The 24,579-nt window shown below is 39.6% G+C and overlaps 1 protein-coding gene and 1 pseudogene across 1 annotated transcript in view; one reads left to right on the forward strand and one right to left on the reverse strand.

The window, feature by feature from the left end:
• CDKL2 (cyclin dependent kinase like 2) overlaps positions 1 to 10,756 on the forward strand; it is a 43,258-nt gene extending 32,502 nt beyond the window's left edge. The window contains exons 11-14 of the mRNA XM_020904131.2: positions 1,512 to 1,635; positions 1,861 to 1,967; positions 7,524 to 7,612; positions 8,649 to 10,756. Coding sequence (XP_020759790.2) covers positions 1,512 to 1,635; positions 1,861 to 1,967; positions 7,524 to 7,589 — 297 coding nt within the window. The 3' untranslated portion in view covers positions 7,590 to 7,612; positions 8,649 to 10,756. The remainder of the gene's footprint in view (positions 1 to 1,511; positions 1,636 to 1,860; positions 1,968 to 7,523; positions 7,613 to 8,648) is intronic.
• A 5,862-nt stretch (positions 10,757 to 16,618) lies between these two features.
• On the reverse strand, positions 16,619 to 21,700 carry LOC110144239 (fatty acid-binding protein, heart pseudogene; annotated as a pseudogene).
• Positions 21,701 to 24,579: the final 2,879 nt, after the last annotated feature.

A 24,579-nucleotide genomic window follows, 5' to 3' on the forward strand; every position in this document is an offset into this window, starting at 1 on the left:
CTCTGCTCATTTATTTATGGATTTTTTTTGTGTGCTTTATATTCCTGATCTGCTTTGAAAGACTATTTTAATCAGCAAGGCTTCTCAAAGTAGCTGGCTTCTTTTCAGGCATTACATAATCAACGGTGGCTGATAATTTTAGATCGCATTTCTGTTTCTCTTCCTTTGGAACAGGGACTCAAGAAAGGAGGTAAAGATTAGTGGGGAGAAGACCCATGGAGTCTTTTCTTAACGAAAATTAACAGAGGCAGAACTCAGCATACACTTTCTTCAACTTCTAGGTTGACTATCAATACCCTTCTCCTATGCTTTGTACCCTGATTCTGAGATGTAAATAAGTATATTATTGTAAACATCTCTTATGTATTTTAACTTGTCACTTTTTGAGTGTACAAATCTAGTAGTTTGGACTCATTATTTTATTTTATTGTTTTTTACTTGCAGATAGTTTTTTTTTAAAAAAAAAACTAATTATTTTATTTTATAGTTGATTTGAAACTTGAGGCTTAGCACTTATTCTATTAAAAGAGTAAATAGAAACATCTCAAATAAAGAAACTCAAAAGTTCACCACAGGACTTCTGAAGACTTTCTGGGAGGCAGGGTAGTTCACAGAATACTAAACTCAAGACGTCTGGAACCTTAGGGGCTTAACACTGTCATTATAGTCTTTGTGTGTATATTTCACTGTTTATATATGTATGTGTATATACATGGACAAACATATGATTTAATCATCTATATATGGTTAAATCATATAATATCTCTGTGTATCATCTGTTTTGAAAATGTGGAAAAGATTGTAGAGTTTCTGTGTTTCTTAAATGAAACAGATTGGGAAAATGTCAAACTCACAAAGGTGCAGAATTGAGGTGCTACTGCTGTTTTTTATTATTTTTCCAGACTTTATATAATATGAAGTAATAGTACTAAGAAAGATTAGGAAAATAATTGGAATAATAATTTTATACTTTATACCCTAATAAAATGTATTTCTAGGAAGATAATATCATTTGCTAATGCTGAGGAGCGAGACAAGGACAAATGTAAAAAAACGAGTAACAAGATTACCATTGGGAAAGTGAAAAATGTGCTAGGAGATGTGATCTGTGACAAGATGAACTATTCACAATTCAGGTGTCAGTAACAACTATATGCATAAAAGTCCAGCAAGTGTCAGAAGGCCTGACCTTGCTGGCCTGAAAGACCAGGACACTGATGCCCATCTTTTAACCTTGTGACGCTTGCCAGAACTTAGACTGACAGTTGGTGGACGGAGAAGGAGAAACTCATAGCAATCAAGTACCCCACTTGTTAGCAATTTTAGTAAATTAGGAAGAGATTTGAAATAAATGGGTGAAGTTGTTTCATTTGTTATTAGTGTTCCTCAAACTTTATATTATTCCAGCTTTTGAATTCCACAAATTTTAAGATATGAGTATAGTAGTTATGAAAGGGGACAAGCTTACCTGGAAGCTAATTCATTTGTGTTAACCGTTCTGATGATATTAGGTTGCTAGTGAAAAGAGCCTACTTCAGGCAAATAAGAAAAGAAGGGAATACTCAAAGACAGATGTCCGTTTGCCTGAACTAAATTATAATCATCTCCCCGAACTAAAAGCCCTGGAAGGCATCGGTATGTTTATAATGCTTTTTACTATTTCAGCCTTTTTGTATACATTATTTAAAATGTATGTTAAGTAAACTAACAATATTAAAATTTTTAGTAACTTTACATATTTAAGTATGTGAAAATGTAGACTTATGTAGAATAACTACAAACTGGAGGACAGATATAGAATGTGAAAAACTAACAAAAATGTCTCATTTTCTCACTCTGTTCATGGTTATTTTTGTCTAGCTCGGAATTCCAGGCTAATAAAGAAAGAGAACAAACATCTTTCAGAATCTCGAATTCCGTCTCTGGCCACAATTGACTTGCACACCCCCAGTATCGCCTTACAGCAGGTACAGAAATACTCTCTGTAGGTTTCGTGGAACTTGGGTTTCTCTCATACTTTCTTTTGGGCTTCCTGGGTGGCTCAGCGGTAAAGAGTCCACTTGCAGTGCAGAAACTGTGGGAGACGTGGGTTCGATCCCTGGGTGGGGAAGATCCCCTGGAGGAGGGCATGGCAACCCACTCAATAGTCTTGCCTGGGGAATCCCGTGGACAGAGGCGCCTGGTGGGCAACATTCCTTAGGGTTGCAAAGAGTCAGACACAACTGCAGTGACTTAGCACGCATACTTCCTTTTAAAGTGTCATATGGAGAGTTTGCTTTTATGGATTGGGTAGGTTTATTAGTGATATCTGTAAAATTTGCATGTTAATTTTATTTTATGATTCATTGCATTAAGCACCCTTATTACATATATATTTACATAAACATTTGCCAGCTTACAGTGATCAGTTTTTTGTAGGTTAAAAAATTGTGTGTGTGTGTATGTAACCTAGCCGTGGCTTTAACATACCTATTCTTTATTGTAGCTTATGGCATTTTACTGCAATAATACCAAAATTATTAATATTACCCATCTTTCAAAGAGTTAAACTCTGGAATTATTTTTATCCTCTTAAAAGGTATTGTTTATTTGACACTTTTCCCTAGGGCAATCTGTTCCATCCATGCTAGAGATTTTCTTTTTAAATTTATTTATTTTAATTGAAGGATAATTGCTTTATAGTATTGTGTGGGTTTCTGCCATACATCAACATGAATCAGAGGTACACATATGTCCCCTCCCTCTTAAACCTCCCTACCACCTCCCACCCCATCCCACCCCTCTAGGTTCGTGCTAGAGATTTTCTATTCCATATAGTCTTTTTCTGTAATTTCTCTTATCTCTCCAGAATATTTACATTTCTGCTACTTTCATATCAACAATAGTCATATCCCTAAGAAAACTGGCAAACTTTTTAATCTCTTGGGCCATCCATAACTAGCTGCAAACTTGAGACATGTATCACTGAATTTTTCCCTTTACTTCTTTTTTTCCCCCACTTTTCTTCCTCAAACAAGTTTTTACTTCTGCTTGCTGCAACTTTTATTTTGGAATTCTCCATCCCGATTGTTTAAGTATCTCCATTTCCTAGACAGCCCCTGTATCTACCCTCCTCCTCTATGTGGGTGCTTTTTCCTACTGTTACTTCTGAAATAATTTGTACAGCTCTGAAAACAAGGGGAATGATATTGCTGATTATAACAAATTACAGAGGCAGTTACTGAGTGATTCTGAGAAAAACATTTACAGACGGCTGTTGCTTTTTGCCTTATCCCTTGCCAGCCATTTCGGGAGCAACATCATTAAAGCTAAACAGATTCCTATTGTGTGAAGATGAAGCATGGCCACAGATTTTATTTTTAGGAACTACAATGTTGCGGGAAATTCCTCGTATACTGCTAAAGTTAAATGTAAAGCAGATTTTAAAAGCAAAATTTCCCACTTGCTCTTTGTGAGCACATTATTGTTCAAAGCACTTTTGGGGTCAACACAGCTCAATCTTGTTGCATTCAATGGAAGAAAAACTTCAGCTGCCTTCCCCCTTCTTCAATATTTTTCTTTCTCATTCTGAACTAATCGTTTTATATTTGTAAACTGGTTCTGCTGTTTTTCCTCTCAGGTTATTTGTTCAGCTTCCATTTGCATTTAAAATACAACGAAAGAGAATATAGGTGTATTGAAAAAGCACAGGTTAACACCAAAATAACATGAATTTATGTGTGGAAAATCTAGGTGGGAAGAGACCCAGCTGGAGACAGAAAACCAAGGGCCTGCCTTCTGAGGCTGCGCCCTGCCTTGCGCCCTTCCTTTATGGTGTTCATCAGCGCACTGAACTGCAGAACATTTTCACATTTATAAAAGTCTGTCATATGCCTTCTGGAACAATCTGTAAGATAGATTGTATAAGTGAAGCATTGCTTAATCCATGGAATCTGTCTCCACTCCCTCATCCTCCCCTCCCAAGCTTACACATCTTATATTTACAGACATAACTTCAATTTTTTTTCCTCTAAGCATTGTTTGCTTCATCCCACAAATTTCCATATGTTATATTTTCATTATCATTCTGGTCAAACATTTAAAAAATTTCCCTTGTAATTTCTTCTTTAACCCAATAATTATTTAGAAATGTGTTGTTGAACAGATACTTGGGTATTCTTTAGATACTTTATTATTAATTTGTAATTTAATTCCATGTGGTCAGAGAATATACTCTGTATGATTTCGATTTTTTTAGATGCATGGAGATGTGTTTTATGGCCCAGCACATGGTCTGTCTTGGTGAATAAACCTTATTCTCTTAAAAATAATGTATATAATTAGTTGTTGGATGTAGTGTTTTATAAATGTGAAATTTGATTAAGGTTGATAGTGCTCAAACACTATATATTCTTGATTATTTTTTTGTTTAGTTCCATGAGTTCCTGAAAGAGTGCTATCAAGATCTTTCACTGTGATTGTGGCATTGTCTATTTTTCTGTTTATTTTTGCATGCATTTTTAAAAATCTGTTGTATTAGGTACAGACACGTTTATACTTGTTTTGTCTTTCTGATACATTGTCCCTTTTATCATTTTGAAGTGTCTCACTTTATCTCTCGTGGTGCTCTGTGCCTCGAAGTCTGTTTTATCTGAGATTAAAATAGTCACTTCAGCCTGCTTGCGTGCTGAGTCACTTCAGTCATGTCTGACTCTGTGCGACCCTGTGGACTGTAGCCCACCAGGCTCTTCTGTCCATGGAATTTTCCAGGCGAGAATGCTGGAGTGGGTTGCTATGCCCTCCTGCAGGGGATCTTCCCGACCCAGGGATCGAACCCACGTCTCATATGTGCTGTTCTGGCAGGTGGGTTCTTTGGGCTCTTTACCACTCATGCCACCTGGGAAGCCTTCACTCCAGCGTACTTACAGTTATTTGTCTCCATAGTATATCTTTCTATCAATACTTTCATTTACTTTCAGCTTTTCTGGTTTTTATGTTTAAAGTGTTTCTTTTGCCAACAGCAGATAAATTAGGATCTTCCCTCTGTATCCATTCTGTCAGTTCTGATTCTTTTAATTGGAATATCTGTTTGTTTTCTATTTCTGCTAACAAGTTATTACCAATTTAAAACAATCTCCATTTGTTACCTCACAATTTCCATAGATCAGAAGTCAAGGTACAGCTGCTGCTCTCCTTGAGAGTCTCATAGGCTGAAATTAAGATGTCAGCAGGACTGCGTTTCGCTCTGGAGGCTCTGGAGGGGGAATCCGTTTCCAGACTCATTCAAGTAGTTGGCAGCATCTAGTTCCATGAAGTTGTGGGACTGACGTCCCGTTTCCTTTCTGACTGAAACCTGGTGGGTTGTTCTCAGCTTCTAGAGGCCATTCACATGGCTCATGGCCTAATTCCACAGCCCTCAAAGCCAGCAACTGTGGTTGAAACTTTCTTACTCCTTTGACTCACTCTTACCTCATCTGCCTCACCTCTCTGACATTCTTCTGCTTTTAAGGGCACATGTGATTCCTTGGGCCCACCAGGATAATCTCTCTATCTGAGGGTCAGCTGAATTGCCAAATTAATTTTGTGTGCAAAGTTCTTTCACAGCAGTAGCTAAGTGAGTTTGATTGACTAACCAGGGACAGATATCTTAGGGGAATATCTTTAGAATCCTTCCTACCACTGAATATTTAGGCAAATAAATATTAATATGATTATTCATGTGTTTGGATCTAGCACTATCTTTTTATTAGTTGTTTTTTGTTCCTCTGTTTTCCCTTTCCAGTCTTATTTTGTATTTAAATATTTTTAGTATTGGCTCTTTGGTGATAATCTCTGCATTATTTTTTAATGAATTCTCTAGGGATTACAGTGTATGTAACTAATTTTTTTGTAGTCTACTTAGAGTAAGTATTGTATCACTTATAAAATGTAGAATCTTTCCAAACCTATTTCTTTTCCCCACACCTGAACTTTATGTTAGAGTTAGCATATGTATTTTATTCACATACATAGAAAACCTCACTACACTATGTTATCTTTTTGCTAAAATAGTCATAAGTATTTTAAACAGTTTATGCAAGAAAAAGTAGTTTTCTATGTTTACCTAGCTACTGACTTTTAATGTTGTTCTTCCTTCTTTCTTAAAGATTACAGTTTTAATTTCTGATATTATTTTCCTTCTGTCTGGAAAACCTCCTAATGCTTTTTACTGAGCAGGTATGATAGTGACAAACTCTTACTTTTCTTTCATTTGGGAATGACATTATTATTTTGCCTTCTTTCCTGAACTATATTTTCACTGGATATAAAACATGAGTTGGTAGATTTTTTTTTTTTTTAGAACATGAGTTGGTAGATTTTAAAAATAAATTTTTTCTCTAAGCACTATAAAGATAATTATTTCTCTGTCTTCTAGTCACTACAGTTTCTGGTGGAAAATTATTAGGTATTTGAACTGTTCCTCTGTATGTAGTGTTTCATTTTTCCCTGCTGCCAAGTCACTTTAGTTGTGTCCGACTCTGTGTGACCCCAGAGACGGCAGCCCACCAGGCTCCTCCGTCCCTGGGATTCTCTAGGCAAGAACACTGGAGTGGGTTGCCATTTCCTTCTCCAATGCATGAAAGTGAAAGGTGGAAGTGAAGTCGCTCAGTCATGTCTGACTCCTAGCGACCCCATGGACTGCAGCCCACCAGGCTCTTCCGTCCATGGGATTTTCCAGGCAAAAGTACTGGAGCGGGGTGCCAGTGCCTTCTCGGTCATTTTTCTCTAGCTGCTTTCAATGTCTGATTTTTGTCTTTTGTGTTCATTAGCTTGAATATCTTATATTTGGGCATAGTTCTCTTTGTATCCTTCTGAAATTTGCTGAGTTCCTTGAACCTGCAAACTGATTTCTGTTACCAAATTTGGCAAGTTTTGGTCATTATTTCTTCAAATATTTTTCCCTGCCATGATTTCTTTCTTTTCTTGTTATGAAATTCCAGTGACTTATATGATAGGCCTTGTGGTAGGTTTTTGTTTTGTTTTGTTTTTACAGGTTCCTGAGGCTATTTACCTTCTTCAATCTTTTTTCTGTTTTTTCAGATTGAGTAATTTCTACTGATCTATCTTGCACTTCCTCACTACTCTGATAGCAGGGCTTGCCCTTTGGGCAAAGTCACAGTGGTGATAAACAACAAAACTGGAAACTTACTCCCACATGAAGGGTTGTATCTCCAAGTTTTGACTCTTGTCCTTCATCCCCAGTTTTTTGTTTTTTTTTTCCAAAGGGTTTTGATTCATTTATTTTTTTGATAGGTAGTAAACGTGGGTTACAGCAGGTTTACATTGCCCTGGCACATCAGAAGTATCATTTAGCATATTTATCAACAATGAAGTCAAAGAGTATGATGAAGCCATTACTTCATCTTTTCCTGTATAAGCAGCTTGAGCTATCCATATGAATAGTTCATCCTAATCATCTGATGTTTGAACAAGAATTGGGATGTGGGGGAGGTAGGACTTTGGCAATTACTGAGAAAATGTTATGTTCAATTATTAACTTCTAGGTGTCAAAGTCTTCCCTGTCAGATGATTCAGAGGCTGATTTGCCTCCCGTGGAACACCAACACTGAGTGTCCTGTCGCTTCTGAAACGGGTAGGTCCGATTTCTCACACTTGGAGCTGTGTTACCCTTCATGGGAAATGTTTTGTGTTAATAGCTTGCTAAAGCTACAGATTCTCAGCCAAAATATTCTTCCATGTTTGGCTCTGTGGGAACTCCTGATAGACAAAGAATGGTACCACTTAAAAAAAAAAACAAACAAACAGGAGTAGCGTTTGTCTCTGGGATGAAATCCTTTTTCATAGAGCTTACATCTCTTGCTTTTAAACTAATCTGCTATATTTTATTGGATACAGTAATGTGAACTTAGGGTGACAAGTGCTCCAGGAGGATACAGACTTACCTCTCTTATCAGTCATATGCCCTTTGGGCTTGTAAAACAAGAAAGAGTAAATGATTGCTAGATAATATTTTTCCTAATAAAGAGGTATCAGCACTAAACCCAGTGATTGCTTTCCTTTTAAATAGAACTTTTTAATGCTAAAAATCAAAATCAGACCCCCTCCAAATCAGACCTTTTGGGGGTGATAATTTTCTATGTGAGCTCACACACATCATTCAAAGTTGAATATCTCATCCGTGAAATGTATTGATAATAAAACCCCATTCATTCTCATAACTGTGTTGTTGGAATTAATCTTTCAACCTCCACAAAGTATTTTGATTGTCTGTGACACCAAATGTGAATTTACTGTGATGTGAACAAATTTTAAATTTTAATTTCTCATTTTTAGAGGTCCTTTCCAAGGCCCCAGTAGAAGTCATTTGCAATGCATTTATTATACATACTGTGTAAACTTCAAGCTCTCTTAAAACTTGCATCTATTTTGTCAAAATTAGTCATTATTTATATAAAAGGGGATGTGCTATGCATGATAATTTTGGTGAGTAATTATCCCGAAGACTGTCTTTAAAATCTTGGTTTTGATACACATGGTTTTCTTAGACTATGTAATACCTACCAAGACTATCAATATAGACAGGGTAAGAAAACAAGAGAGGTAGAAATTAATTTCTAGAAGGAATTTATATAAACTATTGGGTGATGTATATCCCCCTTTGCTTTTAGATGCTTCTGTGGTACCTGAGACGACATTCTTGTGCAACAGAATTCTAGAAGCAGAGATTCATGGCTTTGAGCATTGACATCTGAACTGCCTGCGTTCTGAGAAAGGCTTCGCAGCAGAAGAAAAGACATAATCCATGTGTTTCACAGAAAGATTGAAAAACTGTTATGCCCTCACCTTTCAAGTCCATTGATGCTATTTCAAGATGTATTAAATGAAAGAATAGTGATAGGGTTCTTGTTCTATGAATGTGTATTTACTATTAGTAGATTGTGTATTTAAAGTGAGTAAAAAAAAAGAGAGAGAGAAGCATTTAAAAGGTTTTGTTATTTATGCATTGAATCTTGTGTGTTATCTGTATAAATGAGTACATTTATTTGGAAGTGAGTTCAGTGGAGGTAGATGATCAAAACTAGGATCAATTGAAGAAAACAACAACAACAAAAAATAGGATCAAAAAGAGAAAATGTTTCCTTTACCCAAACTTAATTATAAAACACGTTTAAAAATCTTGCTTGTTTCTATGCTTTAAGGAGAAAAGTAACTACTCTCTGGATAGAAGTGTATCTTTGGTTTCTGTGATTATTGTTAATGTTTGATCAGTGTTATTGTGGGAATTTGGCCTCTCTGCTGATCTTCTAAGAACCACACTAAAGCAAATTTTGCAAAGAAACCTTTATTTCTAATAACTTAGTGTGGTTCTGGCATTGGATAGTCCTTTGTTTTGTAAGATTCTAGTGCTCATGTTCCTGTGTGTAGGAATGTGATGGAAATGAGTGGTGAAGAAGAATTTTGTTAAGTTTACCTTGGAGCTGAGTACTGTGCTTCTCATTTGAAAAAATAAAAGAGGTAACCATACAGAGTTCGAAGGCTGAAACTGCGTTATACCAGTCGACTCAGGCTGATTGCTCTTTTCTGGGCCAGTGTCTATGAAACTCCCCAGTTGGAAATGCTTTAGGGAGGGAATGTCCACTGTTAGGACTTCACTCTTGTCCCACTGATAGTTTGAAGGTGACATTAGACAGAACCTAGAGATGTTCCTCTCTCTGTTTCCTCAAACACTTAGGCCTTCCCCCAAACTTTTTGTCAAGGTGCAAGATCATTTACCATCAGCCCATACATCTTCACTAGCAGAGTGGTCCACACTTTTGTGTGGTAATGTTAAACCAATTGGACTGCAGGATTTTGGTTTCTGGGTTGTAAGTCATGCTCCACATTTAGAGAATAGTTGTTAAGGGGACCAGAATTTGTGTGGACATTTTTTTTTGCCTTAACAAATTTTAACAACATGTTGTTTTTTTTCCAGAAGGCATTGGCTAGAACTTAACTCCCAAATTTAACTAGCACTTTTCTCTGGGAGCTTAATATTGAAATTCTGACCTTAGACACTTGGGCTTCAAAAGAGTAGGACATTCCAGAGGAGGCAAAATAAGAGGCTCCAATGTGGAGTCTATTGGTGGTTCAACTAAAATTTGGTCTTGATTCTGAAATTCTATCTTTAACCTCTGACCAGGTATTTGACTAGATTGTTATGGCTAACATGCTGAACAAAATTCGTGTGTAAGTACTAATTGGCTTCACATTAAAATATTATTTTATTTTTACTTTGAAAAATACTGCCAAGAGACTCGACAGCATGGAAAACAGATGATACTTAAAAAGCCAAGTGTTTCTCTAGTTTATTTCTATGTTGTTTTAATTTTTAGATCAGTGTGAAAATATCATCTCAGTGTCTAAGGATCTAAGATCTATAACCTTCTTATTTCTATATTTGCTTTTGGGCATTTTTTTGTTTATTAAAACATATTGTGAACTTCAGAGTTAAGGAGCTAATAATGATTTACTGTAAGTCCAGGTTAAGACTTGAGGATCTTATCTGTTTAGAACTTGCAGAACTACTTGAAAAAGATTTTACAAATTGGGGCCATAGATACTGAACCAAAATAATCCTTCTTTTCAGTTTGAGGTTACTTTAACTTTTTCTCACCTACAAAGATGTGATTAAGCCACTTACTAATAGAAAATATATGTATGTACTGGTGGGGGAAATGGGCTTGCTGTGTGTATGTATGTTTTAAAATTAATAAATATTATATCTTACTGAGCTCCATATATGGTTTTTGCTTGGTTTTTATTTGAGACCATGAATAATGCATGCAGCACTGCATATTTTTAACAAATAAGTTTGAAATAATCTGTTAACTTTCTTTTCAAAATTTAGGAAACAGGGGTAGCAAGTTAATGTTTTTGTACAGCCAGTGATCCAAGCAGCCTGGTCCTGACTTGTCCTTTACTTGTCTTGTAAAGATGACCTGGTAAAAACTGTGATAAACTCAATCTTAAAACCTGGTTCTCTTGGTTGAGAATACCTTCCTTGGTAAGAGAGAATACCTTGCTTGGTTAGGATAGCTAACATCCTGTAGAAATGGGGCCACAGAAGATGCGTTTTCTCTTGTGACTCTCTCATTGTTGGTTCCTTCGCTTTAGTTTTGCTCCAAGGCTGGATCTATAGTAAATTATGTGTTACACTAGATGGGAAAATGTGCTTGACTTTGTTTTCTAAGCTCTGCTTCCTATAACCGAACCATTGGCAGGAATGAGAGACCTCAGCATCACTGTTTTTCAGGTTTTAAGGCTGGTCTTAGAAAATTGGACTAAATGCATTTTTTCCCATTGTTTTGTGTTGTGTTTTAGCATTAGCAATGGGCCCTTAACATTCCTCCATGCGAATGGAAAATTTGTTCTCACATCACTTTTTAAAAGGTCTAATTTTCTCTCTTTGTAGCTTCAGACGTGAAGTAACTTGAAAGTGTAATTACCATGTTGTTTAGTCACTAACTGGTCTCTGACTCTTTTGCTACCCCATGGACTGTAGCCTTCCAGACTCCTCTGTCCTTGGGATTTCCCAGACAAGAATACTGGAGTTGGTTGCCATTTCCTTCTCCAGGGGATCTTCTTGACCCAGGGATAGAACCCAAGTCTCCTGCATTAGCAAGTGAATTCTTTACCACTGAGCCACCAGGAAAGCTCATAATTATGATAAAGCTTATCTGTTTCTTAACATGTCTTTCTGAGAAGTGCCTTACCACCAATCACTTGTCATCACTTATAAGTAACTTGTGATTTAGAGCTTTGTGTTTGTAGATATTTTTGGATATTACTCTTGTGGATATTTGTGATGTTATTATATACTGAGAAACTGAAAACAAAACAAAAACTCACCCACAAAATGTTGTTTTCCTTTGCTTTCAGTGAAATTTTATTTCCCTCCATTGCATAGCCTTATTTAATCCCTTCTTCTACTTTGGCATGAAGGGTCATCTCCTGTAGAAGTGAGGATGGCTCTAGCCAAGTTTTAGAAACCGTGTTATTGGTTAACATGAATTAAATGAGGAGTCAGGAAAGTGAAACCAAAATATTTCAATTCAGCATGTTTTCTCCCTACACTAGGGTAGGATCTCTAGTCAGTCAAGAGAACAGGTTTTTATGTCAGTTTATCTCCACTTAGCTATCTCCATGCCTCTAGAGCCCAGTGGCTCAGTGCTAAAGAATCCACCTGTCAATGCAAGAGACACAGGAGACACGGGTTTGATCCCTAGGTCAGAAGATCCCTTAGAAGAGGGAATGGCAACCCACTCCAGTATTCTTGTCTGGAGAATTCCACAGATGGAGGAGTTTGGAGGGTTACAGTCCTTAGCGTTGCAAAGAGTTGGACATGACTGAAGTGACTGAACACACACTCATGTGCCTCTAAATGTGGAAGGTGACCACCATTAACTGCTGCTTGAATTAAACCAATCCTTCTGTCCCACAACAGCGTCTCCACTGGTTACTTCTCTCCTGAACCTGAACCTGTTTGGTGGTGTTTCAGGAGCTCTGACGAGCTCTGGCACTATAGTCCTTTATGTTTCGGCACAAAAAAGAATTCAGTTAGAGAAAAGTGGTAGATAAGAAGTGATTTATTACACTAGGACACTTCTGAGGCTTACAAGTGGGTGGGCAAGAAATGCTGCCTACTGAGAACTTACTGGGCTACAATTTTACAGTCAAAAGAAAAGTGGGGAGAGGGAGAATAACTTCCTTGTCTCTCTTGACTAGACGTTGTGCTTCCGTCATCAGTTCCTCCTCCAGGTTGAGCAGGGGAATTTTCTTGAACCTACATGGTTCATCTAGGTCTGCAAATTATTGTTGTTACTTATGTGTGCAGAGATCATGTCCTAGGGGTCATTAACTTACTGAGTTCACTGGGCAAGTGGTGGGTCTCATGCCACCATTGTTTTATTGCTTTGGGGCATGTCTTGTGCTTCTGTTGCATGGTTTTGTTGCTAAGAAAGCCTGCTTGGTTGTATGGTTAGGTAAACTTGCTTTCTTGAGCTATCATGAACTTACAGGGGTTTTCCATATTTTTGGACTTACAATCTCCTAGTGGGATTAACTAATCACTTACATTGTCCCTTTACTCTGTCCCTGTCAAATCTCCGTTTAGTCTTCTTCTTTTGATCATCAGTCCATTTGCTTACATATATACCCACCTCTCTGTCTCCTCCATTATATATTTTTCAAATAGAAAAGCTGTTTATTGAATTACTTCTAGACCCTCCAGGAGAGTCAGGGCCAGATTCTGAAAGCACATAGACAGGCAAGATCAATACCCAGTGTTGCTGCCGCCACCAAAATTTCTGTGTCTTTAAAGATTGGGAACCACATCTTTTTTTATAATCTCTTTCTGTTCCAAACTGTCTAGCTCTGTGATTTTTATCTGACAATTGTAATAGTAGCCCTGTGAAGGTAGGAATGTTTGTCATGGTTTACAGGCAAAGTATAGGCTTCAAAAGCTTAAGAAATTTATCGTGTCACTCAATTAATAAATGATAAAGCCATGGGTGTTTGTTGAGAAGACTCTAGAGTCCCTTGGACAGCGAGGAGATCAAACCAGTCAGTCCTTAAGGAAATCAACCCTGAATAGTCATTGGAAGGACTGAAGCTGAGGGTCCAATACTTTGGCCACCTGATGTAAAGAGCTGACTCATTGGAAAAGACCCTGTTGCTGGGAAAGATTGAGGGCAGGAGGAGAAGGGGGCAACAGAGGATGAGATGGCTGGATGGCATCACCGACTCAATGGACATGAGTTTGGGTGAGCTCCGGGAATTGGTGATGGACAGGGAGGCCTGGCCTGCTGCAGTCCATGGGGTCGCAAAGAGTCGGACACGACCGAGCGGCTGAACTGAACTGAACTGGGAAGATCCCACATGCCTCAGAGCAGCTAAGCCCGTGCATCACACTACTGAGCCTGTGCCCTGGAGCCCGTGTGCCCCAGAGCTTTGCTCCACAAGAAGACGAGGCACGGCAACGAGAAGCCCACGCTTCACAGCGAAGGGCAGCCCCTACTCGCTGCAACTAGAGAAAGCCCTCACTCTATAACGAAGACCCAGCACAGACAAAAATAAAAATAAATGAGTAAATCTGAAAAAATTTACCATGGGGACCAAGCTGGTGAAAGTTCACTTCAGTTCAGTCGCTCAGTCATGTCCCACTCTTCGTGACCCCAAGGACCACAGCACGCCAGGCCTTCCTGTCCATCACTAGCTCCCAGAGTTTACTCAAACTCATGTCCAGTGAGTCGGTGATGCCCTCCAGCCATCTCATCCTCTGTCGTCCCCTTCTCCTCCTGCCTTCAATCTTTCCCAGCATCAGGGTCTTTTCAAATGAGTCAGCTCTTTGCATCAGGTGGCCAAAGTATTGGAGTAACTATGCTTTAGTCAATGAAGGATATTAAAGGTCTTAAAAAAAAGCTGAAGCAGATTTCAGCTCTACTGTTGGAGATTTTCCTTTGTAGGTATGTTTCCCACCTCCTGAAAACAAATGCAAACACCAGATTCAGATAACATAGTTTGGTACAAAGTATATTGTAGATCAAAAATTATTTTAAACTGGGAAATGCAATGCAGCCTGGAGAATGTATTTTTAAAAATTTTTTTTTACTGAAGGATAATTGCTTTACAGAATTTTTTTGTTTTCTGTCAAATATCAATATGAATCAGCCATTGGTATACATATGTCCCCTCCCTTTTGAACCTCCCTACCACCTCCCTCCCCATCCCACCCCTCTAGGTTGATAAAGAGCCCCTGTTTGAGTTTCCCGAGCCATACAGCAAATTCCCGTTGGCTGTCTATTTTACATATGGTGATGTAAGTTTCCATGTTACTCTTTCAGTACATCTCACCCTCTCCTCCCCTCTCCCCATGTCCATAAGTCTATTCTCTATGTCTGTTTCTCCATTGCTGCCCTGTAAATAAATTCTTCAGAACCATTTTTCTAGATTCTGTACATGTGCGTTAGAATACGATATGTATCTTTCTCTTTCTGACTCACTTCACTCTGTATAATAGGTTCTAGGTTCATCCACCTCATCAGAACTGACTCAGATGCATTCCTTTTTATGGCTGAGTAATATTCCATTGTGCGTATGTACCACAACATCTTTATCCATTCATCTGTCGATGGGCATCTAGGTTGCTTCCATGTTCTAGCTATTGTAAATAGTGCTGCAATGAGCAATGGGATACGTGTGTCTTTTTCAAGCCTGGTTTCCTTAGGTTTCCTTCTATGCCTAGAAATGGGATTGCTGGGTCATATGGTGGTTTTATTCCTAGTTTTTAAGGAATCTCCATACCATCTTCCATAGTGGTGGTATCAGTTTGCATTCCCACCAACAGTGCAAGAGCATTCCCTTCTTTCCATATCCTCTCCAGCATTTGTTGTTTGTAGACTTTTCGATGATGGCCATTCTGACCAGTATGAGGTGATATCTCATTGTGGTTTTGACTTGCATTTCTCTAATAATGAGCGATGTTCAGCATCTTTTCATGTGTTTATTAGCCATCTGTATGTCTTCTTTGGAGAAATGTCTGTTTAGGTCTTTTCCCCACTTTTTGATTGGGTTGGTTGTTTCTCTGGTTTTGAGTTGTATGAGCTGCTTGTATATTTTGGAAATTAATCCTTTGTCAGTTGTTTCACTTGCTAGTATTTTCTCCCATTCTGAGGGTTGTCTTTTCACCTTGCTTATAGTTGCTTATAGTGCAAAAGCTTTTAAGTTTAATCAGGTCCCACTTGTTTACTTTTGTTTTTATTTCTGTTACTCTAGGAGGTGGGTCATAGAGGATCTTGCTTTGATTTATGTCATTGAGTGTTCTGCCTATGTTTAATTATACTTGTCATCCCAGATAAGGTGGTCAGATCTCAGATCCCCTTTCTTTTTTTTTTTTTTTAAGGGCCTTTTGGCTAAGATCAAGTGTAGTATCAGATCCCCTTTCTTCTGTTGAGTCTTGGGAGGAAATAAGTTAATGAGAGAGAGGCACTTTTCCCTTTTAGGGTAGAGGAATGAAGAAGTTATTTAAGGAGAGTTATGAAAGTTCTGAGCTTGGGAGTTTTTGTAGTTGACATTACATCCACTTTACTATCGTGATACCTACTCTTTTGGCTCTGCCCAGGGCTGCCCAGTGCTGCCAAGCATGATCCAGGAGGTGGCAGTAAAACCCCATTCACTCTAAGTGATTTTCATTCTAAGGGGAAAGGTGCTAAGACCTGTGATGAATTTCTCCTGAGGGGTATTATTTGCCATTTTGTCCATTCAATAAATGGTCTTCTTTCCCCATTTTTAAGGGCCCAGTGTTAAGGATTGCTAAATCTATTTGATTTGGCAAGCAGAGAAGAGGGCAGCAGGGAATGAGACAGTTAGATAGCATCACTGACTAAATGGACATGAACCTGAGCAAACTCCAGGAGATAGTGGAGGACAGGGAAGCCTGGTGTGCTTCAGTCCATGGGGTCGCAAAGAGCCGGACACAACTTAGCAACTGAGCAACAAGGAGCTCTAGGAAGCATAGAGGGAGCCGAAGAGACCCAAGGTATGCGAACTTTGTCTCTGATTGGGTCAGGTTCTCCCCTAATGTCAGCAAGTGGCTGGTGACTCAGAGGTCAGCGAGGCAGAAGCCGTGGCTGGAGGGAGCAGAAGCAGCTATGCTGGTGGGAGCATTCCTGTGGGGAGGAGGAGCTGTGGATTTCACTGAGAATCCTGAGTAAATGAAAAGAATTTGGAAAATTATGAAAGTAAATTTGCCTCACAGCGATGAAAGGTGAGCAGAAGGGTAAAGGCAGAGTGGCAGGAAGGCAGATCAGCCCGCTTCAAAGAATGCTAATCCCAAAAGGGTGCTGAACATCTTTGGAATGAGTCGGATACAGTTTCCAAGTGTGATTTACAAGTAGCCAAATGTAAGCTGATGCTCACAATGAATGGAAGTTGGAGAATTAGTCTGCACTGGCACTGGTAAGGATGTGGAGAAAAGGGAGCCCTTGGAAACTGCTGGTGGAAATGTGAACTGGTGCAGCCACTACAGAAAACAGTATGGAGGTTTCTCAAAAATCTAAAAATAGAACTATCGTACGCTGGCAATTCTGCTCTTGGGTCTGTATTTGGGGAAAAAAGCAAACCAAAAACACAGGAAAAAAATACACACACCTTAATGTTTATAGCAGCATTATTTACAGTTGCCAAAATATGAAAGCAACCTAAGTGTCCATCAACAGATGAAGGACAAAGACGATGTGGTACATATATACGTGCTAAGTCGCTTCCCTCGTGTCTGACTCTTTGCAACCCTATGGACTGTAGCCCACCAGGCTCCTCTGTCATGGGATTCTCCAGGCAAGAATACTGGAGTGGGTTGCTATGCCCTCCTCCATGGAATCTTCCCGACCCAGGAGTTGGACCTGCATCTCTTAAGTCTACCTGCATTGGCAGGTGAATTCTTTACCACTAACACCACCTGGGAAGCCCCCAGTACATATATATTCAGCCCCCCCAAAAAAGAATGAAATTTTACCATTTGCAGCAACATTGTTGAACTTGGAGGGTATTATGTGAAGTGAAGTAAGTCAAACAGAGAAAGACAAATACTGTATTATATCACTTACATGTGGAATTAAAAAAAGACAACAAACCAGTGACTATAACAAAAAGATTCACAGATCTAGAGAATAATCTAGTGGTTACCAGTGGGGAGAGGGGAGGGAGGAAAGGCTATATAGGCCTAGGGGAGTAGGAGGTATAAGCTATTAGGTATATGAGAAGCTACAAGGATACATTGTACAACATGGGGAATAGAGCCAGTTAAAAAAAAGTATGTATTTATATTTTGGCTGCTCTGGGTCTTTGTTACTGCATGCCCGCTTTCCCTAGTGGTGAGAGGGGCTTTGCTTGTTGCAGAGCACGGGCTCTAGGGTGCTGAGGCTCAGTAGATGTGGCTCATGGGCTTAGTTGTTCTGCAGCATGTGGAATCTTCCTGGAGCAGGGATCAAACTCGTGTGCCCTTCATCAGCAGGCAGATTCTTTTTTTTTTTTTTTTTTAATTTATGGCTGCATAGGGTCTCAGCTGCGGCTCGAAGGATCTTCATTGCATCATGCAGGATCTTTGCTCCATGGCATGTGGGATCTTAGTTCCTTGACCAGGGATTGACCCCGTGTCCCCTGAATTGCAGGGTGGATTCTTAACCACTGGACCACCAGGGAAGTCCTAGCCAATATAACTATGGCGTGTAACCTTTAAAATTGTGAATCACTATATTATACATCTGTAACTTATAGAATATTGTACATCAACTATACTTCGATTTTTAAAAAAGTACCTGAGCATTGTAACCCTGTGTTCTTTAAAGTCAGAGCAGCTCTCTCTAGATTATGCAGCTCTCCTGAAAGTTTGTAATTACTGTTATCAAAATTGGATATCTCCTGTTATGGGCTGAACTCATCCCCTTCAAATTCCTATGTTGAGGCCTTGTCCACCATACTTCAGAATGTGATATCTTTGGAGATAGTACCTTAAAAAAGGTGATGGAAGTTAAAATGAGGCCATTATGGTGGGTCCAAATCCAATTTGATTGATGTCCTTACTAAGAGAATATGTGGATACACAGAGAGATGGCAGAGGCACACAGGGGCAGGGAAAAGGCCATGTGAGTAGGCAGTGAGCGTGTGACCATCTGCAAACCAAGGAGAGAGTAGTTTGAGCAAACCCATCCTGCTGATGCCTTGATCCTGGACCATCAGCCTCGAGAACTCAGAGAAAGTAAGTCTCTATTATTTAAGCCACCCAGCCTTTGTAAAGGCAGTCCAAGCAAGCTAGCACACTTCTTCAAATAATTTTTGAAATGCCATAAGGTAACTTTTACAAAAGAAGTTGGCTCTTTCTTAGTTTTTCATTTTTAATCAGGAACTTAGCAAACCCCAGTGTTTGAATGTGCCTCAGACCAAACACTCGGGGGCAGACCCACGCAGACCCAAACTTCCTTCCTGGTTTGAATGTCCCTTGCTGACACCTGCTGCCCACACATCCTCAGAAGGCACTTCAACACTGCAGAGGTGGATAGCATCCCATCATACCCCCCAGCCAGGATGAAACCAGCGCCTTGTATGAGAATGCTGCTGTCTTCTGACTTCCCACAAGTTGTTACTTCTATTTTCCATAGAAGGAGTAAGTTCTCTGCGGAGGTGGAGAGAAGGGCCCCCTTCTTAAAACTGTGTGATGCTTTGTCACATTGATCCCAAAGCAGCTCTGCTTTTTTCAGAGGCTCCTAAAGTCTGCTTTCTTTCTTTTTTGGCCTTGGCTCTGCGTTATTGACCTCAGAGCACCCTTTGGATGCAGTTAAAGAACCAAACATACACAACGAGATTGGAACTGGATTCAAGCTGATGCCACCTGACACCAGGAAAATTTCCCCAATCAAAGTAGATTTATATAAAATGCCAGGGGAGAAAAATGAGGCAATCTGGTGCCGAGCCCATGAGTAGCCAACTGGCAGAAGAGCAGTCAGTAAAGGAGTGGATAGGTCGTGCCTCTTCCTCATAAGTACGATTGCAAACTGCACCGCTGTGGGTGAGTGGCAGGATGAGTTTCTCATCAACTATTTCCTGTACAAGTGTTGTCTCTTGTCCATTGCACTTCAGCCCGTGGACAAGTTTGCCTTCATTCAGCATCATGATGGACTTGACCTTCCTGTCATCTGCTGTTGTCTCATTGAAATTCACTCCCAGCTCAAAGCTGACCTCCCTATTCTTGGAGGTGCTTTGGGTTTTTATGGTGATTGTATCCCCATTCACTTCGATGACTGTGGTAGGTCATACTGGCTGCCTGCTTGGTAGCAAAACCCACACCAAGTGACTTTACGTAGCCATCGAAATTCCTGCTATCCACTAACTTCCAGGTACCCATGAAGGTGTCCACCGTAGTGAGGCTGGGCTAGTCTGGGAAACAGAAGACAGAGAATGTGTGCAAGGACCCTGGGACCCGCTTTCTTTAAAAAAAGTTTTTTTTTAATTTTTAAATTTATTTTTGGCTCTGCTGGGTCTTTGCTGCTGCACAGACTTTCCTCTAGTTGTGGCAAGCAGGGGCTAACTCTCTAGTTGTGGTGCGAGGGCTTCTCATTGCCTTGGCTTCTCTTGTTGGGGAGCATGGGCTCTATGCTCACGGATTTCAATAGTTGCAACATTGTGGGCTCAGTAATTGTGGCTCCTGGGCTCTGTAGCACACGGGCTTAGTTACTCTACAGCATGTGGGATCTTCCCGGACCAGGGATTGGAGCCCCACCATCTCCTGCATTGGCAGGAGGATTCTTTACCACCGCACCACCAAGGAAGATCCTAAAGTGTCTTTTAAAGACATTGGTGGAGATTCCTTAAAAAGCTGGAAATAGATCTGCCATACGACCCAGCAATCCCACTTCTAGGCATACACACTGAGGAAACCAGATCCGAAAGAGACACGTGCACCCCAATGTTCATCGCAGCACTGTTTATAATAGCCAGGACATGGAAGCAACCTAGATGCCCATCAGCAGACGAATGGATGAGGAAGCTGTGGTACATATACACCATGGAATATTACTCAGCCATTAAAAAGAATTCATTTGAATCAGTTCTAATGAGATGAGTGAAACTGGAGCCCATTATACAGAGCGAAGTAAGCCAGAAAGATAAAGACCATTACAGTATACTAACACATATATATGGACTTTAGAAAGATGGTAACGATAACCCTATATGCAAAAAAAGAAAAAGAGACTCAGATGTATAGAACAGACTTGTGGACTCTGTGGGGGAAGGCAAGGGTGGGATGTTTCAAGAGAACAGCATCGAAACATGTATATCTAGGGTGAAACAGATCACCAGCCCAGGTTGGATGCATGAGACAAGTGCTCAGGCCTGGTGCACTGGGAAGACCCAGAGGGATGGGGTGGAGAGGGAGGTGGGAGGGGGGACTGGGATGGGGAATACATGTAAATCCATGGCTAATTCATTTCAATGTATGACAAAAACCACTGCAATGCTGTAAAGTAATTAGCCTCCAACTAATAAAAATAAATGGAAAAAAAAAAAAAAAGACATTGGCAGGGGCCCTTCCCTGGCATCCAGGCACAGGTTTGATTCCTGGTTGGGGAACCAAGATCCCACATGCCACGCTGAGTGGCCAAAAAAAAAAAAAAAAAGACATTTTGATCATCATCTGCTGCTCATCACCCACCTCTAGTTCAATCTGGGTGGTGGTTGTGGAAGGACATGCCATCTTATATCTTTCATTTCTCCCTTTGAGACCCCAATCTCCAACTGAATTCCCTTTCCTTACCCAATTAAAAACTGTCTTCCCCAGATACCAGTGAACACGAGTCTCAGCTCAACCAGTCTAGATGCCCCATAACTCTTATAACCAACATGTGAATCATTACAACGTTAGTAGTACTGTGGGCTGTAGGAATAGAATTTTATGTTTAACTTAGCTTCAAGGCATGAATAAATTCATGGTTAACTTTTTGTGAATTTTTTTGGGGGGGTTTAGAACCAAACCTTTATTAATGCTGTCGGGAGGAAGAAAATGATAAGTAATTATGTACTTGATACAACAGAATTAGTCTTTACCATACAGAGCAAAAAACAAGATCTTTTAAGCACTTACTTTTACAGTTTCAATTTCAAAAGAACACACCCAAACATCTTTCCCCATATGGGCATGACTACCGCTCTTTAGATTCTAGTGATTGTATCATGCCCAAGTCACTAGTTAAAAATTGAACTATCATGCTGACATATTTTTAAACATTAAAAAAAAAAAAACTCAGAAGACAGAAAAATTCCAAAGGTAGAAAGTGTTGGGGATATACATTTTTTAAAGTAAAATTTAAGGACAAGAGGGACATGATAAAAAGCTACTGATATTACCAACTCAGGGCACAGTATAGGAACAAGTATGAATTATCATACAGGGTTTTCAGATCTTTCCCTGAATTTTTACTGATTGTATCTTGTAAAAGTCCACCCTTTTCTCTCGCACCCCAGGTTTTGCTTTTAATCCCCAAACTGATTTTGGCTAATAGATTCTACTCTATTACTGGATTATTTAAAAAGCATAAAGAAACCTTGGACTGAAGATACAACAAATTATCTAACCTTAGTAATACATGGATTCTGTTTGCTTCCAAACATTATAGTCATTTTACAGTGACCACAAAAGACTGCTTCTTGTATAATGACTATGAAAAGATACAGTAAGCAGAGATTTTGCTTTCTCAATACTGACCACAAACACAATAAAACCAAAAGAAGATGTGTTCACATGGCACAACTCAACAGAAAATTCCTTTAAAATTACTGCATTTCCACTTTGCTCAGAATTTTTTTTTCATTTATTTTTATTAGTTGGAGGCTAATTACTTTACAATATTGTAGTGGTTTTTGCCATACATTGACATGAATTAGCCAGGGATTTACATGTGTTCCCCATCCCGATCCCCACTCCCGCCTCCCTCTCCATCCCATCTCTCTGGGTCTTCCCAGTGCACCAGCCCTGAGCACTTGTCTCATGCAGAATTTTTAATCACAAAATATCTCAGTGAACAAAAATATGAGTTACATCTCATCTTAAGTGCACACCAGAATCTTAGATACTTTTAAAGTCCAAGTAGGTGTAGCCCCTCCCACAAGTCACGTGCCCCTTCTTGGGGGAAGGTGGGGTGGCAGGGACAGCTTGGCCTGCAGGGCACTGTGCTCCCCAGATGACTGTGACCACTTTCAATGCAGTTTTTTCCAGGATATTTCCCCCAAGATCTTCTTTTTAATCTTCCTTCTCTTTGTACCCCACTCCCCAGTCCAACTGTCGTCTCCCTCATCTGCTTCCTGAGACCTTAAACAGTCCAATTCCTCCCTGACAACTAAACCCTTATTGCTAAGTCCTGTGTTCTTTTAATAATGTCTTTTTAATTTCATTTTGAAATAATTTCAAGCTACAGAAGAGTTGCAAGAACGATACAAAGAACTGTCACATGCCTTTCCTCCAAATATATCAATTGTAAAAACATTTTCCCACGATTTTTTTTCACTCTCCCTCCCACCTTCCCTCCCTGTTCCCCCTTTCTCCCTACTCTCTATCTCCCATCCCCCCTTCCTTAACACACACACACACATTTTTTTCTCCAAATAGTTTAAGACAGTTGCATAAAATATATTCCTTTACCTTCAGATTTTTATCCAAGGATCTTCTCTTACATAATTATCAAACTCAGAAAATTTAACATTGATATATGGCTATTACCTAAAACATGGTTCACATAAAAATTTTCCAGTTGTTCCAATAATATCCTTTGTGGCTATATCTCCCTTTCCTTTCCAGCTCTAGGCCATGTTACATTTAGTTGTCACATCTCTTTAATTGTCTTTACATTTTGTCTACCCTGACATCCACGTATTTTGGAGATTACAGAGCAGTTGTTTTGTAAATTTGGGTTTGCTGGATGATTCGATTCAGGTTATGCCTTTTTAGTATAATTAGAACTTTAGACTTGCATAGGCTATTTCTGCCACAAAGCAAAAGATGTATTTTAGTGTGTATAAAAGATGCATTAAAAAAGTCACATGTTCCCAGCAGACTGCCATTGCTGCAGAAGCAGACAGTCCCCCCTATATGCTAAGAGGAACATGTGTAAACTAGTTCATTCTGACATATTAGTACTTGAAAATGATCCCCCTGAGTCGATAAACCTGCTAGGTACCTCCGTATTTTATTTTATTTTATTTTTTCCATTTATTTTTATTAGTTGGAGGCTAATTACTTTACATCATTACAGTAGTTTTTGTCATACATTGACATGAATCAGCCATGGATTTACATGTATTCCCCATCCCGATCCCGCCTCCCACCTCCCTCTCCACCCGATCCCTCGGGGTCTTCCCAGTGCACCAGGCCCGAGCACTTGTCTCATGCACCCAACCTGGGCTGGTGACCTGTTTCACCCTAGATAATATACATGTTTCAATGCTGTTCTCTTGAAACATCCCACCCTCGCCTTCTCCCAGAGTCCACAAGTCTGTTCTATACATCTGAGTCTCTTTTTCTGTTTTGCATATAGGGTTATCGTTACCATCTTTCTAAAGTCTATATATATGTGTTAGTATACTGTAACGGTCTTTATCTTTCTGGCTTACTTCACTCTGTATAATGGGCTCCAGTTTCACCCATCTCATTAGAACTGATTCAAATGAATTCTTTTTAATGGCTGAGTAATATTCCATGGTGTATATGTACCACAGCTTCCTCATCCATTCGTCTGCTGATGGGCATCTAGGTTGCTTCCATGTCCTGGCTATTATAAACAGTGCTTCGATGAACATTGGGGTGCACGTGTTTCTTTCAGATCTGAAGAAAAATATACTAACCCAAACTCACAAGGATCTTCCCCGGTGGCTCAGTGGGGGAAGAATCCGCCTGCAATGTAGGAGACCTGGGTTCAGTCCCTGGGTCGGGAAGATCCCCTGGAGAAGGGGATAGCTACCCACTCCAGTATTCCTGCCTGGAGAGTCCCATAGACAGAGGAGCCTGGCAGGCTACAC

Source organism: Odocoileus virginianus, chromosome 29, assembly GCF_023699985.2.
Source record: "Odocoileus virginianus isolate 20LAN1187 ecotype Illinois chromosome 29, Ovbor_1.2, whole genome shotgun sequence".
Classification (NCBI taxonomy): domain Eukaryota; kingdom Metazoa; phylum Chordata; class Mammalia; order Artiodactyla; family Cervidae; genus Odocoileus; species Odocoileus virginianus.